General features: G+C 41.8%; 1 protein-coding gene across 4 annotated transcripts in view; it reads right to left on the bottom strand.

Moving 5' to 3' along the window:
* Positions 1-18094, bottom strand: part of hipk1 (homeodomain interacting protein kinase 1) — a 59777-nt gene that overhangs the window by 41173 nt on the left and 510 nt on the right. For all 4 annotated transcript variants that reach the window (XM_003220560.4, XM_062979693.1, XM_062979694.1 and 1 more), the window contains one exon: positions 7923-9000. In XM_003220560.4, the coding sequence (XP_003220608.4) occupies positions 7923-8998 (1076 nt within the window). In that variant the 5' untranslated portion in view covers positions 8999-9000. Of the gene's footprint in view, positions 1-7922; positions 9001-18094 lie in introns of those variants that run through there.

Below are 18094 nucleotides of genomic sequence, written 5' to 3'. Positions count from 1 at the left end.
AAGTAAGCCATAGCCCAGAATTTACAAGACCTGAACAGGTATGTTGATAACTAGGGCTGCTGAAGGGGATTCATTCACAATGCTGTCATACACTGATGCCAACTTGAGTGCAAACAGCATTAGGCTCTTTTCAAACACATAGGATTTTTTTTAAAAAAAGAAGTTGTTCATTTAGCAAGATATTAACTAAGTTCTGTAGTAATAAAAAGCAAATACCTGGAGAACTTGATTCAGACAACATAAATGCAAGACTATACAATCTTCTGCATTACACTGCAAACTAAAATCAGCCTTAAACTTTTGATCAATCTTTCAAGAAATCTCTGGAAGAATGATGCAAACCCAGTTTCCCAATTTATTTCTCGCCCTTTCTTCTCTTTCTCATCTCATCCCATTATTATGATGTGAAGTGCAACTTAAGTTTTTTCCCCCTTCCCTAAGACTCTGATGTGGCTTTCTGTAGTGAAGCTAAGAGAATAAAGCCTCCATGCTGCTAAGTTTATTTAGTTTTAACTATACCTAAAGTGTTGAAAGTATTTTAATTTGCAACATGTTTTATTATGGTCTAACTGCTTAGTTATGTTTCAGTTTTTTTTTAAATTATGTCTACTTCTTTTATCCCAATGTACCTTGTATGTTTTATACCTTGTTGTTCGCTCCTTGAATTCCCGATGAGGGAGAAAAGCTGGATATAAATAAATAAATAATATCAGCCCTATCAAACACAGAGAAAAGCTGAATTTGGTTTCAACATCTGAAGTATTAAGTAGAATGTCTCCCAATTTTCCCCAGAAAATTCACCTGTGTACTCTGGGGAAAATGTGGAAACACTGTACTTGATCCTTCAGATGTCTAAAACAAATTCAGTTCAGTTATTTGCATAATACAGCTGCCTGATAATTCTGCCTACTTCTCACAAAACATTTCATGCACAAAACATTTCACTTATTGTTATGATTGAGCCTCATGGCTCTGTTACTGACAGACGTGGGCGTAAGACTCCTCGAGAGTCAGATACTCTCGAGGAGCGAGAGAGAAAAAGACTGCGAGACATATTTGCAGCACCATCTGACGAGGAGTCTTTCGAAGGGTTTACGGAGAGAATGGAGGAGGGGCTGGTTAGCTCAGAGGAGGATGAGATGGATTGGACTCGGGTAAGGGAGGAAGTGGGTGCCACTGGCCATGATGGGACAGAAGATGAATGGGGACCTTCAGGATTAGACCCATGGTTTAGCTGGAGGGATGGGACGGGATCCACAGCTGGAGATGCTGTTGGGCGTAGTCAGAGGTGTTCCAGCTCTGACGAGGAAAGTGATGAGGAAACGCCCGGGTTAAGGAGGACAGCTGACAGTGATGAAGATTTGTAACTGGCATAAAATGGGGCTTGAGAGCAATTGCAAATTGCGTTGGGCAAGGTAATCTGGGCAAACGCTTGGGATCCGTGTGTGTGTGGGACGCTTCCCTGAAGACTTGTGTGCTTTCCTGTGCTGTGACGTAAGTTGATTGGAATCCAGGGTCAGACGGCGGGAGGGATTGTGTGGGCATTTGTTTGTGCAAACCTGTGCTTACTCTTATTAGCTTGACCTTCCGTCGTCTTCTTGACGGACGCCATCTCCTGCTTTGAGAACTCGGACTGAACTGACCACGGCTTGTCTTCCCCCCCTTCTTGGACTTGGAAAAACTACAAACGTCTGCTTCTGGCTTTGATCTACGGAACGGAACTGGTCTACTCAACTGCTACAATCCTTGGCTGATTTACTCGTGTTGGAGATCCTGTCTGCTGTGTGTGTGGGGGAGCGACGCAAGTTACTCTAAGCACAGTGTTGGCAGCAGAGAGGAATCTGCTGCCAATTAGTTGCATTCTTTGTATCTTTTGTTCCTTGGCTTTCGTTTCGTTTATACCCAGGCTGAAGCAAGCAGTTTGTTTTTACCCGGATTAAACTCCGGTTTAATCCGGTTTATCTTTTGAACATTTACTTTTGCCCCTTTTTGCTCCTAAAGGCAAAAACTGCCTGGCCCTTGTGTTTTACGGGCATTTTTGAGTTCTGTAATCTAATAAACTCTGTTACTTTGAATCTTGTGGCGTTCTGTCCTTGACAGATTGCCCAACGCCATTAAAAGTTTATTGCAGCAATAAACCCGTCAGGAAGACGATGGATGAGTTAAGGGCCAAAGTAGACCAATTGCAAACGGCTTTTACCGTTATCCAAACAGCTCAGGCTGTGAAAGGACATGTTTTGACTCCTGAACGCTTTGACGGAACCAGGTGCAAGTTGCCAACCTTTTTGGCACAAGTGGAGCTTTATTTTTCTCAGCTCAGTGCTCATGCTTTTCCTACAGACACTAGCAAGGTGGCCTTTATTTTGAGTTTGTTGACCGGTCCCGCAGGACAATGGGCCACTAATTTAATTTTGGGAAATGACCCAGTCAAGGACAATTTGAATAATTTCAAAAAGTTGTTAACTGATACTTTTGGGGATCCTCTCCGCACGGAGAACGCTGGGTGGGCTCTGTATCGGTTGAAACAGGGAAAGGGGACTGTTTTGGATTACTTAAATAAGTTTAACCTGTATCGCCACCAGCTGGATTGGGGGGAAAATGCATTCATGCTTTTATTTACTGCCGGGTTAAGTGATATGCTCCAGGATGAATTAGCACGCTTGGAGCCGGCTGAAAGCTGGGACGCCTTAGTAGCTAAGGTGCTGCGTTTAGACGCAAGGTTCGAGGCTCGTAAACACTCAAAAGCAATGTGTGCGCCACCCATGCATGTAACCAGGGCACCTGTGGTGATGGGGGAAGAGCCCATGGAGCTTGGGGTCTTTAAAAAGCTGTCTACAGAGGAAAAGAGCCGTAGGAGGCAGCTGGGCTTGTGTTTGTACTGTGGGAATGCTGGGCATTTTGCCAAAAATTGTAATGTGAAACCTTCCCAGCTTTCGGGAAAAGGCCAGCCCTAGTGCGACGTGAGTCCAACGCACTAGGGCTCCTCAAGCAGTCAACTGAGGGGAGGAAGCATGTTTTCGTACCCATTACATTATCTGTTGGGGGAAGGGAACTTGTTTCTACTTTGGCACTGCTGGACTCAGGAGCTACGGTCTCCTATGTAGATATTGAGTTTGCTAAGAAGCATGGCATTCCTAGAGTGCGCAAGGCATGCGACGTGTGGGTGGAAGGAGCAGATGGGAGACTGCTGGAGACTGGGGTGGTTAACCATGAAACCTCAGCAGTAACGTGGGAGGTGCAGGGAGTAACGGGAACGTTTGTGTGGGATATTACGAGCTTGCCTAGATATGATGTGATCCTGGGGATGGATTGGCTAGCTGTAGTAAACCCACATGTAGATTGGGCAACACGTAAAGTGATCTTAAAGAGGCAGGATTGTTGCACTCTAAATGTTACTCATTCTGATATGGAGGGAGTGCCTGCTGAGTATGGGGAGTTCTCTGATGTATTTTGTAAAAGAGAAGCGGACAAATTACCACCGCACAGGCCATATGATTGCGCCATCAAGTTGGCAGAAGGTGCGAAACTGCCAGCAGGGAGGCTGTATGCCTTGACTGTACCGGAAAGGCAAGCTTTGCGGGAGTTTCTAGATGAAAATTTAGCCAAGGGGTTTATTCGCCCATCTAGTTCTCCAACTGCGGCACCGGTATTCTTTGTAGCCAAAAAGACTGGGGAACTTAGGTTGGTCTGCGATTATCGGATCCTAAACAAATACACCATTCGGGATAGGTACCCGCTGCCTTTAATCTCAGAACTGTTATCAAGGGTGCAAGGGGCTAAGGTCTTTACCAAGCTTGACCTGCGGGGGGCCTATAACTTAATCCGTATACGGGAAGGGGATGAATGGAAGACGGCATTTAACACGTGTTTCGGATGCCACGAGTTCCGAGTCATGCCTTTTGGGCTTTGTAATGCTCCTGCGGTATTCCAGAGGTTCATGAACGATGTGTTCAGGGACCTAATTGACCAATTTTTAGTGATTTATTTGGATGATATCTTGATTTTTTCTAAGGACGAGAAAGAACATCGTCAACATGTCAAGCAGGTTCTGCACCGACTGCGGGCTAATGGGCTTTTCGCCAAGGCTTCCAAGTGCGTCTTTCATGTGCCTGAAGTGGAGTTCCTAGGTCATGTAGTGTCAGGTAGGGAACTTAAAATGGACCCACATAAGGTTGACGCCGTCAACTCATGGCAGGAGCTGAAGACTAAGAAGGATGTACAAAGGTTCTTGGGTTTCGCTAATTACTACCGGGAGTTTATTCCGAATTTTGCAAAGCTCACGGTACCTTTGACGCAGCTTCTGCGCAAGAAACAGCCATTTGTGTGGGGGCGGGAAGCTCACGAGGCGTTTCTACAACTAAAGTCTAGTTTTCAATCGGACAACATACTAACCCATCCTGATGTTGACAGACCGTTCGTGGTAGAAGCGGACGCTTCTAGCTACGCGTTGGGGGCTGTATTGTCTCAGAAGGATTCCTCAGGGACCTTGCGTCCCTGTGGATTTTACTCGCGGCAACTAACACCCTTCGAGCAGAACTATACCATATGGGAGAAGGAGTTGTTGGCGATTAAGGTGGCGTTTGAGGTGTGGCGGCACTGGCTTGAAGGGGCACGGCACCAGATCGTGGTCAGATCTGATCACAAGAACTTAGAACACTTGCAAACAGCAAAGAAGTTAAACCAGCGTCAAATCCGCTGGGCTTTGTTTTTCTCCAGGTTTAACTTCAAGGTGCAGTTCGTGGAGGGGAAGGCAAACTTGCGGGCCGATGCTTTATCCCGCAAGCCGGAATTTAAGACCAATGAGCAGGTAGTATGTCAGACCATCTTGCCTACTGCCTCTCTGTGTGTTGTAGATAATGAGCTTGGGTTACATGACCAGATCCTTGAGGCTCAGAAGGATGATGTATGGACTCAGGAGCAACTGATGCTGCTCTCTGCAGGTAACCGTACCATACTGCCGCATCTCCAGGATCAAGACGGGGTATTGGTGCGTAGGGGGCAGGTTTACGTACCAGTAGGGACCCTCAGGTTGGAGGTGATTAGAGCCCACCATGACGAACCCATGGCTGGGCACTTTGGCAGGTTCAAGACCGTACAGCTTATCACCAGGAGCTACTGGTGGCCAAAGATGCGGCAAGACATTCTGCGCTTTTGTGACAGCTGCGCCGTTTGTCAGCAGAGTAAGACGCCTGTTGGGCGCCCTAGAGGGTTGTTATCGTCTTTACCTGTTCCGGAGAGGCCATGGCAAATCATTTCCATGGATTTTATTTCAGATTTGCCTAAGTCTGGGGGTTATACTTGTATTTGGGTGGTGGTGGATTTATTTAGTAAACTGGCTCATTTTATTCCTTGTTCAACCATTCCGGCGGCCCCTACGTTGGCCTTACTATTTACAAAGCACATCTATCGTTTGCACGGAGCACCCGAGGTGATTATTTCAGATAGGGCTCCGCAATTTGTGTCACGCTTTTGGAAACACTTCCATGAGTGTTTGGGGACTAAGTTAAACGTGTCTTCAGCTTTCCATCCGCAAACGGATGGACAGTCGGAACGGGTTAATGGGCTCTTAGAGCAGTATCTGCGTTGTTTTTGTTTAGATCAACCCACGGCTTGGGTAAAGTGGTTACCGGTGGCGGAATTTGCTTACAACAATGCGGTGCACACGTCTAGTCAGCATACGCCATTTGAGCTAACTTATGGTTTTCACCCACGGGGAGGTGTGGCGCCGTCGACCAATGTGGTCTCTTCGGACCCTGTGTACCGCTCTTCGGAAATGGCTGCATTGCATGATGTTGCCCGTCGCTTACTGTTGGAAGCTAAGGCAACGCAGAAGACTCAGGCTGACCGCCACAGGCAGGCAGGGGAGGAGTTGGAAGAAGGGGATTTGGTGTGGTTATCTTCCAAACATATTAAACAGGCTGGGGGAAAGTTTGCGCCTCGGTATTTGGGTCCCTTTCCTATCGTTAAAAAGATTTCTTCTGTTGCGTTTCGTTTGCGTTTACCGTCTAGTTTAAAGGTCCATCCAGTCTTTCATCGTTCGCTGTTGAAACTTGATACCTCTAGTCGTCGTGGTGCTATAGCGGAGGGTATCACTGCCACTTCTCCGCCATCGGGGGAGGAGGCCTTTGTGAGAGGGGATAGTGTTATGATTGAGCCTCATGGCTCTGTTACTGACAGACGTGGGCGTAAGACTCCTCGAGAGTCAGATACTCTCGAGGAGCGAGAGAGAAAAAGACTGCGAGACATATTTGCAGCACCATCTGACGAGGAGTCTTTCGAAGGGTTTACGGAGAGAATGGAGGAGGGGCTGGTTAGCTCAGAGGAGGATGAGATGGATTGGACTCGGGTAAGGGAGGAAGTGGGTGCCACTGGCCATGATGGGACAGAAGATGAATGGGGACCTTCAGGATTAGACCCATGGTTTAGCTGGAGGGATGGGACGGGATCCACAGCTGGAGATGCTGTTGGGCGTAGTCAGAGGTGTTCCAGCTCTGACGAGGAAAGTGATGAGGAAACGCCCGGGTTAAGGAGGACAGCTGACAGTGATGAAGATTTGTAACTGGCATAAAATGGGGCTTGAGAGCAATTGCAAATTGCGTTGGGCAAGGTAATCTGGGCAAACGCTTGGGATCCGTGTGTGTGTGGGACGCTTCCCTGAAGACTTGTGTGCTTTCCTGTGCTGTGACGTAAGTTGATTGGAATCCAGGGTCAGACGGCGGGAGGGATTGTGTGGGCATTTGTTTGTGCAAACCTGTGCTTACTCTTATTAGCTTGACCTTCCGTCGTCTTCTTGACGGACGCCATCTCCTGCTTTGAGAACTCGGACTGAACTGACCACGGCTTGTCTTCCCCCCCTTCTTGGACTTGGAAAAACTACAAACGTCTGCTTCTGGCTTTGATCTACGGAACGGAACTGGTCTACTCAACTGCTACAATCCTTGGCTGATTTACTCGTGTTGGAGATCCTGTCTGCTGTGTGTGTGGGGGAGCGACGCAAGTTACTCTAAGCACAGTGTTGGCAGCAGAGAGGAATCTGCTGCCAATTAGTTGCATTCTTTGTATCTTTTGTTCCTTGGCTTTCGTTTCGTTTATACCCAGGCTGAAGCAAGCAGTTTGTTTTTACCCGGATTAAACTCCGGTTTAATCCGGTTTATCTTTTGAACATTTACTTTTGCCCCTTTTTGCTCCTAAAGGCAAAAACTGCCTGGCCCTTGTGTTTTACGGGCATTTTTGAGTTCTGTAATCTAATAAACTCTGTTACTTTGAATCTTGTGGCGTTCTGTCCTTGACACTTATTCTGCTCTTCATCATTGCAGAATAAGTATCACCTTTTTGAACAACCAGTGCAGGGTCAAATAAGTTTGCAGCTTCCATGATCCCTCACCACTAAGTTGACTACAAGTGATGGAAGCCAACAATATCTACTTACGCACACTTATCTAATATGTGGCTGAAATATCAAAAACTTGTATTCTAAAATATAATACTCCATTACACCTGTTAATAAAACATTCACAGAGACCATTCCAAATAGTATTTCATGAGATATAAGAAACTACTGTTCGAGACACAAATCCAAACTATTCTTTGACACAAAAATCCAAGTATTTGTGTGGGCTTTCAGATTCCAGCAATATTATTCAACTCACTGCATTTCAAATCCACATTCTTGAAGAAAGGAAAAGTTCACTTTCCAAATGCCAAGTGATGACATTTTTCTATTTGAAATCTGCAGCCAGGTTTCTGAATTACCACTCAAATTTAGTAGCCTAGTTACTACTTAAAAACATGTGTCTAGTTTGACAAAGTTGTCAGTAATCAACTCAAGAGGCAGTTAGAAATCAACAGAAAAGATTATATGTTACTAGCACAGGCTTATACTAGAAAAACAGTATGCTTGAAGACACAAGGTGGGTACTTACCTGTAATAGCGTGATTGTAAGTAAGTGGAACATACAGCTTTTGACACGTGACTTGCAGAACCAAAATCTATGACTTTCACTCTGTATGGCTGACGCACTGGATCAACAAGCATGATATTTTCAGGCTTCAGATCAGCATGAATTAGACCCAGGCTTTTCAGTTTCATCAAGGCAGTGGCCACCTGCTGCAAAATTGGCCGAATGTATTTCAGGGGCAGGGGACTAAATTTATTTTGTTTTAAGAAATCATACAAGTTTTGCTCCAGCATCTCAAACACCAAGCATGTGTGATTTTTGTGTTGAAAGCACTCATAAGAGCGGACAAAGTTATACTCATCAGCATTCTCGCTGCTCAGCCGAGAGAGGATGCTCACTTCAATCTGCCCTTGTCTGGCATATGAAGGGTGGTTTTTCAGGATTTTGATGGCTACAATCTCCTTTGTGCTGCGCTTCCAACATTTTGCCACTTGCCCAAAAGTCCCTCTGCCCAAGAACTCCAGGACTTCATAGCTATTTGTCATTGAACAAAGGATTTCATGTTGGACCAGCTGGTAATCCCCCTCACCACTAGAACTACTGGCTTTGGTTGTCACAGTGGTGGTAGTGGCCGCAGCACCCACCGCAGGTCTGTTTTGCAGCATGAGAGGTGGATGTTCCTCAATTATTTGCACGCTACCGTTGCTATCAACCTCCTCACTTTTCCTTTTTAATCCACATTTTTGATATGGCTCCAGCAAAGCAATATTAGCCCTGTGTGTTAGGGCTTGGCTGTTCTGGAAGGATGTTGTTCCACCGCTGCCTGTGCTGTCCGCTGCTGTAACCACAATATGCTCAACGGAAGGAGCAGGGAGAAGGAGGCTCTGGTCATAAGCAGGGATGCTGAAGTTTGCTACCTGGTGAGAGGAACTTGCTGGCCCTTGAGTAGCTGGGAGATTTTTACTGTGACTGTAATACTCGTCACTGTTACTCTGTCCTGAAACATCCCAGCTGGAGGGCTCCACTTTCAATTTCTTGGCACTGCAGAAGGCACTCGAAGATACTGATGGAGGAGAGAACACCTGCAGCTGTGATGCCATACCTGAAGATGATGAAAAGAACTAGTCAAGTCACCGTGAAACATATCCATATCAAGCAACAGGATATCCACACTTGGTAAGAAGAGCAAGAATCACAGACAACTCCTCCTACAATTTTTTGCAAGGCAGAACAAGACTGCTTTCAGGCCCCATGGGGAAGGGCTCCCTTCAAAATTGAGGGTTTAGGATCTGAACAGTATAACATCAAAATTTTAAGTTGTGGTTTTTCTATCTTTGTAGAATATGATTATGATAAAGTATGAAGTTTTTGGTGCTTGATGCCAGAAATTCACGGACCCCTCCTTGGCTCTCCGGACCCTGGACTGATGTACTAGCTGAACCTTCCTCTTAGGCCCCAATCACAGGTCTCTTTTGGCCATTGACAGTATTTCCCCAAAACTCTTGCCACAGAACAATATGCCAGTGTGGATTCTCACAATCTAATATTGTGAGAATCAACATCTATATATATAAAAGAGTGATGGCATCACGGCAATTCACAAAACAACAAAAGTACAGGCCCCCCAACCTAAAAATTTGACAACACAACCCATCATCCACGCCTCAAGGTTGATACAACAAAAAGAAAAGAAAAATAAAGTCCTAATTAGAGGGAGAGCAATAATTTTTTTTATCCAATTGCTGCCAGTTTAGAGGGCTAATCTCTGCCCACTTGGTTGCCTAGCAACCAAGGGACAGCCAGGTTTCAGTTAGGGGACAGGCAGATTTAGGCCTCACTTAGACTTCTTCCACAGATTATCTAATTTGCACTGGATTATATGGCAGTGTAGACTCAAGGCCCTTCCACACAGCTATATAACCCATTTATAATCTTATATTTTCTGCTCTGCACTGGATTATCTTGACTCCACACTGCCATATAATCCACTTCAGTGTGCATTTTATACAGCTGTGAAGAAGGGGCCTCAGATAATCCAGTTCTGAGCAGATAATATAAGATTAGAAATATACAGTAGAGTCTCACTTATCCAACGTAAACAGGCCGGCAGGATAAGTGAATATGTTGGATAATAAGAAGGGATTCAGGAAAAGCCAATTAAATATCAAATTAGGTAATCGTTATACAAATTAAGAACCAAAACATCATATTATACAACAAATTTGACAGAAAAAGTAGTTCCATGCGCAGTAATGCTATGTAGTATTTACAGTAGAGTCTCACTTATCCAACACTCGCTTATCCAACGTTCTGGATTATCCAACGCATTTTTGTAGTCAATGTTTTCAGTATATCGTGATATTTTGGTGCTAAATTCATAAATACAGTAATTACTATATAGCATTACTGTGTACTGAACTACTTTTTCTGACAAATTTGTTGTCTAACATGATGTTTTGGTGCTTAATTTGTAAAATCATAACTTAATTTGATGTTTAATAGGGTTATCCTTAATTCCTCATTATCCAACATATTCGCTTATCCAACGTTCTGCCGGCCCGTTTATGTTGGATAAGTGAGACTCTACTGTACTGTATTTACAAATTTACCACTAAAATATCACAATGAATTTAAAACACTGACTACAAAAACATTGATTATGAAAAGGCAGACTGCGTTGGATAATCCAGAACATTGTATAAGCGAATGTTGGATAAGTGAGATTCTTCTTTAATATGAAATAATTACTGGGATAGAATAATGCAGAACAATATAATCTCTAAAACCAGGACAGTGAATAAACAGGGGAATTCCACACAGGAAACAATCAGGTCCAGCTAACACCTCCCAACAAAGTATTCCCATCATCAAAGTCTGGCAAATCCTGTTTTCTCAGGGCCACAGCCAGTAGAAGCACATAAAATATCGCAAACAACATCACTCTGAAAACAAGGGTATTCCACACAGGAAACAATCAGGGCCAGCTAACACCTCCCAACAAAGTATTCCCATCATCAAAGTCTGGCAAATCCTCTGTTTTCTCAGGGCCACAGACAGTAGAAGCACATAAAATATCGCAAACAACACCACTCTGAAAACAAGGGAATTCCAGACAGGAAACAATCAGGGCCAGCTAACACCTCCCAACAAAAAATTCACTCAGGGAGGAAACAGCCAGGCTTTAAAGCTGCAAGGCCATTACATCCTAATCATTTTTCCTAATTGCAGCATTCATACTTGCCTCCAACAAACAAAAAAAACCAATCAGAAATATTGTATATTCACAACCTTTAGGAAATAATATCCCCTGATGGCGCAGCGTGTTAAAGCGCTGAGCTGCTGAACTTCTGGAATGAAAGGCCACAGGTTTGAATTGGGGGAGCGGAGAGAGCCCCCACTGTTAGCTCCAGCTTCTGCCAACCCAGAAGTTCGAAAACATGCAAATGTGAGTGCATCAATAGGTACTGCTCCGGCGGGAAGGTAACGCCGCTCCATGTAGTCATCCCACATGACCTTGGAGGAGTCTACGGACAACGCCGGCTCTTCGGCTTAGAAATGGAGATGAGCACCAACCCCCAGAGTAAGACACGACTGGACTTAATGTCTGGGGAAAACCTTTACCCTTGACCTTAACTACCACCAATTCCTCAATACTTTATTTCCCAGACCACCATACTTCGCCACAGCAACGCGTGGCCGGGCACAGCTAGTAGCTACATAAAATACTATACTTCAAACCGGAGCAATACTCGTTTTGGTCATCCTTATGGGCTGACACGTATATGTGTGAAGACAGAACAGATATAAAGAATAAAAAGTTAGTTTCCTACTTATAAAAGTCTCTCTAAAATTCTTTATTTTTAAAAAAATATGTTTACACATATATCTTTAGCTCTACAAAACATATTTCCTTCAAACCACTAATGCTAATATGATTGTACACCACAATCAATTTATGCATGTTTCAATTATAATAAACATTTTGGTACAGTCATAGTATATTTGGCAAGTAGCTATATATTTAAACAGAAGACACTATTAATACATATTGCTATTAGACCTATTTATACCAGTTAATATGGACAATTTCAGCCTAAATCCAATTACTAATCCCAACTAGAGCACACCCATGAATGAATACAATTTACATAAATGCTGATTTACCAAATAATCTATAGTCTACTCTAAACTGGATTAGCAGTTGAAATTAGGCTTTTGTTTCTATCTTATTTCCCAGTAAAGATTTGGAAACAACTTGCTGCATTAAAACAATGTTAATTATTTATCAAAGTGAGCCATGAAAGCACCTGCCATTCACACTGCAACATACAATGAACTCCTCTTTACTTAATATAAAGAATGGTCCTGAACGAGAATATGAAAGGATGTTTATCAGGAGACAGGTCTATCTAGATTTGTTTTTGCTTGTGATTACATGTAGTTATGAAGACCATCAAAGCAACTTATTATAGCCCGTGATGACAAATGCACTTCAGAAGTCGAACATACATACTTATTCATCAGGCATGTAGATTACCATAGCCATTAAAAAGGTGTTCCTTAAAACCCTCTTTGACATGACTAAAAGCTAAGACATCTCAGAAAGAATAAGACAATTATGTGTTTCTGGAGGGTTGGGGGGCTTGCCTCATCCAAAGACACCATTTCAAAAATCTGCATCTGATTCCAACTGTAGTGACAACTACCTTACACACAAAAAGGCTTTCATTGTATTTTCTAGCATGACAAGGAATTGGATTGGGTGGCCCTTACTATTCTATTAAAAAGCAGAGGGAGCGAATTTCCTGTAACTGGGAGTTTACTGCTCAACTAGCTATTCTAATATCAATGTTCCAGCAGAAATGCTGACCCCTACCCTATATCTCATCACTGTGAGATCTAAATGATTAGACCTCAGACAAACACTCTTTCAACATACTGCATGTCTCCAAACTCAGAGAACAGCAACTGAACTCAGCCGTTAATGTATTTGTTCAACCTACTTCAGCTGTCTGAGCCTTAATAAAAACATTTTAAAAAACCTAAGAACATGTCTTCTTCTGCACCCCATAGCGGCTTGTTTGTAACAATAAGCATAAAACTTTCATATCTTTATACAGCTCAAAACTAAATTAAACCAACTTGTAAAAAAGTGACTGACCTGATCTATAAACCAAGCAGTTAACAGATGGCAAAATCTTGCATTCGATACTTATTCAAGGCCAGATTAATGAAGGAGCAACATGTACATGTTTTTCCTGTAATACTGGCACAAAGTCAATAATTTTCAAGAGCTAATATCCTTGAAAATTCCAAACTCTATGGCTTGTTGGCTGAGCTAGTGAAAACCAGTAGCTAAGGGAAGGAATCTGGTATGATGAGATGTCCTTCCAAGTTCAATCCTAGGCAACATCTGTCCCCAAGAATAAATGCTATACTAGAGACATATCACATTTCAAAAAACAACCACAAAAACATATTTCAGGGAAACACTTTCATCAATAGCCAGGAAATTGCCTTTACTTCTAGTTCATATTGTATATAAGCTAGGTCAGATGCCACATCGGCACTATTTATGCTTTATAAAACTAATCTGAATATAAAATGAGCAAACACTTTCTTGCTTCTAACTCAACTCGTCAGTATTACCACCTCTTTCTTAGCAATATTATTAACAACAAAGTTTGCACTAGCCCCTCATCTAGTTCCAAGAAACATGACAGCGTGATCAACAGTGGCAGATTTTGCATTTCAGGGTGTAGTGACCTAGATAGCACAGTCTTAGCTCTGAAGCTATCATGGTTAATTTCTAGACTATTATCTGCTCAGTCATTACATCAACACACACACAGCTTGCTGGAGTATCTCTGCCTGACTAGTTTTAGCCGGAGCCCTGGATGAGATAAACCTCTGGCTCCATACAAGGTAATTATTGTGTTCATAACCAGGCAACACAGAAAATTAAAAGTCAATAGATCGGGGGATGGGGGGAGGAACATTTGCCTTTCTCATAATGCAATAATCTGGGGGCAACCTACCAACATTTAATGGGACAAACTGAGTACAAATACAAGGAAACACTTGCGAAAACAATGCTTATTTAAATTATGGCAGTCACCTTCCATAAGATGTAGTAAAGGCTATCACTGACTACTAGTCATTTTATATCGGGCAGCACAGGAGGAAGTATTGGTTACCATCTACCTGCTTGTGAACTTCTCAAACTAAAATGACTACTGTGGAAACAGAATGATGGCCTAGATAGGCATTTGGTCTGCCCTAGTTATGTGCTTCTGATGTTCTTACTTCAGTTCTTTAATTACTAAAAACCAGAGAAGGAATGCTTTAAATATAAGGCTATAAAATGTGTCAGCTCTCATGTGATATGTGATGTATGTGCCTTACTGCCAAATATGCAACACAGTTGAGTCATTGATGTTAATCTCACTGATGTGTTTTTTACATACATGCTCAAGAGAACATTCATTCTCAATGGGAAGGGAGCAACCTCTTTAAAATTCTCACTCACCATTCACAGGATCACTTCTAACAACATTTGGCTAATCCAATAAAAAGTTCGCTTCTGACTATTTTTTCTACAGTGAATTTGAGTACAACAAATATTTATTTTTTTTAAAATAATTTTATTGAAGTTTTACCTTGTAAGACAGAGTAAATTAACATCGAAAGAGAACATTTGATTATATAGAAAGTAGGAAAACTGCGATAAAAAGGATCAAAAAAGAAGAAAAAACAATAAACAAAGCTAGTGTCTATAGTTGTATAAAAAAGAGAAAATAATAATAATAATAAAGTATAAGTAAAATGTATAGAAATGAAGAAAAAAGGAAAAAGAAAAAATGTTTGTTGACTTCCTTCTTATTCTTGATAGCCCCAAAATTCAATTTAAGTTAACTTGTTATTTTAGATTTACTTCCCATCTGTCTCCTTATCCTTAAGATCGATTACTTTCAACAAATGAGGTCTATTTTCATCTGTTTCAAATAGTCTTTATAGTTAGTTTCTTTCTTAGGAAGGCCTTGGTTGGGTGACAACTAATATCTACGTCCATGTTCATAATCTCTAGCACTTTGTGCAACCAATCTTCTTTTTTCGGTGTTTTTGTTTGTCTCCAGTAACTGGCATAAACTATTCTAGTTGCGGTGACCAGGAAATTGAATAAAATCTCCTTATTTTTGTCTTTTTCTATGTCTAACATGCCTAGTAAAAAGTATTTAGGTTCCCCTTCAGATTTTCATTTTTAGTATTTTTTGAATAGCTTCATTTATTTCTTTCCAAAACTGTTGTGCTTTTCATGCCAAGTGTGAAAAAAGTTCCTGTCTGTAGACCACATTTCCAACATTTGTTGGATGCATTTTTTTGAAACATTTTGGAATTTTATATGGTGTAATATACCATCTATACTGCATTTTTAAGCAGTTCTCTTTCATATCATAAGAATAGGTATATTTAAGTCTTTGGTTTCACGCTTTTTCCCACTGTTTCAGTTCAATTTGATGGCCAATATTCTGAGCCCATTTCACCATGCATTCTTTTATTTGTTCTTTTTCCGTTGACCACTCTAGTAGTTTTCTATAGATTTTGGAGATCAGTTTATTTTGTCTTCATTTTATTGTTCCAGAATCCATTTTTATCAGCAAAACCCACATCTCTATCTTTCTTAAATACTTCTATTATCTGTCTATATTGAAACCATGAGCAGTTAGTAAAATTAGTCTTAATTTCTTTTTCCTTTTAAACTCTACTTTCCCTTTTTGCTTCCTTAATAAATCGTCATAGGTAGGCCAAATTTGCCAGCCAAATTCTCTTCTTTGAAAAGCTTCCAAGGAAGATACCCAAAGTGGAGTATTTCTATAAAATCCCTTTTAATGAGACCAGCTCTTATATAGTGATTTGAAAATTTTCTTTCTATTTTTGTCTTCTTATACCAAATGTAGGCATGCCAGCCTCTTAAATCAAAACCTTCCAGAGTTAGAATGTTTCTTTTTTTATAGTTGCCCAATCTTTGGTCCAAATAAGGCCGGAAGCTTCATAATATAATCTAAGATCAGGTAGACCGAGACCACCTCTTTTCTTTTCATCTATTAAATGTTGCTGTTTTATTCTAGGTTTTTTGCCCTGCCAAATAAATTTAGATAGATCTTTATTACAACTATTGAAGATTTTCAAATTCCTAACAACTGGTAGGGATTGAAATAGATATAACAATTTGGCAGTACATTCATTTTGATTATGGATAATCGTCCTAAAAGAGATACTTTCAAGTGTTTCCAATTATCTATATCTTTCTTAATTTCTTTCCATTTCTGCTCATAGTTAGTTATTCTTCATCAATTGAGTTCTTGGCGGTTATAGTAAGACCTAGGTATTGTAATTTTTTCCACCACCTGCATGTCTGTTATTTTTGATAATTCTTCCTTTTTCCTTTGTGAAATGCTTCTTGTGAGGACCATCGTTTACTTAAACAGTTAAAGTGGCATCAAACTGCATTCATTCTACAGTGTAGATCAGGCATGGGTAAACTTTGGCCCTCCAGGTGTTTTGGACTTCAACTCCTGGAGATTGGGGAGGGAGAAAACTGTATTACAGCAAGCAGGAGAAAGGCTAAAACCAGAGCTCCCGTTGCCCCCAGCCTCTCACTACGAGGTTTCTGGCTAATTCAATAAAAGTATGGACAAGCTGGAATGTGTCCAGAAAAGGGTGACGGAAACACTCAAAGGTGTTGGAAGCCAAGCCCTTAAAAAAAGATGCCGCTGAAAGAGCTGGATATGTTTAGCTTGGAGGAAAAGAAGAGGAGGAGGCCATGTTTAAATATTTGAAAGGGCGTCATATTGGAAGATTGAGCAAAGCTTGTTTTCTGCTAGCAATGGATTCAAACTGCAGGAAAAAGTGGAAGGGCTTGTTGACGATAGAAGAATGCCTAGAGCAAGCATGAGTGAACTTCGGCCCTCCAGGCATTTTGGACCTGGGTTGCTGTGAGTTTTCCAAACTATATGGCCATGTTCCAGAAGCATTCCTTCTTGACATTTCACCTGCAGCTATGACAGGTATCCTCACAGATTGTGAGGTCTGTTGGAAACTAGGCAAGTGGGGTTTATATAACTGAAATGTTCAAGGTGGGAGAAAGAACTATTGTCTGCCTGAGGCAAGTGTGAATGTTTCAATTGGGCAGCTTGATTTGCAATGCATAGCCTTGCAGCTTCAAAGACTGGCTGTTTCCTGCCTGGGGGAATCCTTTGTTGGGAGGTGTTAGCTGGCCCCCATTGTTTCTTGTCTGGAATTCCACTGTCTTATGAGCGTTGTTCTTTATTTCCTATCCTGATTTTAGAGCTTTTTAATACTGGTAGCCATATTTGGTTCATTTTCATGGTTTCCTACTTTCTGTTGAAATTGTCCACATGCTTATAGATTTCAATGCTAATCAAGCTGGCCAATTGAAACATTCACTCTTGCCTCAGGCAGATAAAGATTTTTTTCCCCACCCTGAACATTCCAGATAGAAAAAACCCTACTTGCCTACTTGATGAACCCACCTGGACATAGTGTGTTATTTGAGAACACTGAAATGCTGGACCACTCTAGCAACTATCATGTCAGACTACACAGAGAAGCTACTGAAATCCACAAACATTTGGACAATTTCAACAGAAAGGAGAAAACCATGAAAATGAACAAAATCTGGCTACCAGTATTTTAAAAACTCTAAAATCAGAACAGTAAATAAAGAACAACACTCTGAAAACAGGAATTACAGACATAAATCAATCAGGAGCAGCTAACACTTCTGAACAAGGGATTTCCCCAGGCAGGAATGATGCTTGCAAGATCATTAATGCTAATGGTGATTAATTACAACGTTCCCAGTGGCCCCCAACAGACAACAAAGTTCTTTCTCCCACCCTGGACCTTCCACAGATATATAAACCTCCCTTGTTTAGTTTTCCAATATACCTCACAACCTCTGAAGATGCCTGCTATAGGCATGGGAGAAACATCAGGAGAGAATGCTTCTGGAACATGGCCATACTCATAGCAATACAAAAGAAGAGCTTGTTGACGATAAGAGAACGCCTAGGCCAGTGGTTTTCAACATGTGGGTCCACAGGTGTTTTTGCCTACAACTCCCATAAATCCCAGCCAGTTTACCAGCTGTTTACCAGGACCCACAGGCTGAG

Source organism: Anolis carolinensis, chromosome 4 (assembly GCF_035594765.1).
Source record: "Anolis carolinensis isolate JA03-04 chromosome 4, rAnoCar3.1.pri, whole genome shotgun sequence".
NCBI classification, from domain to species: Eukaryota; Metazoa; Chordata; class Lepidosauria; order Squamata; family Dactyloidae; genus Anolis; species Anolis carolinensis.
This window is presented reverse-complemented; position numbering and strand designations above follow the sequence as displayed.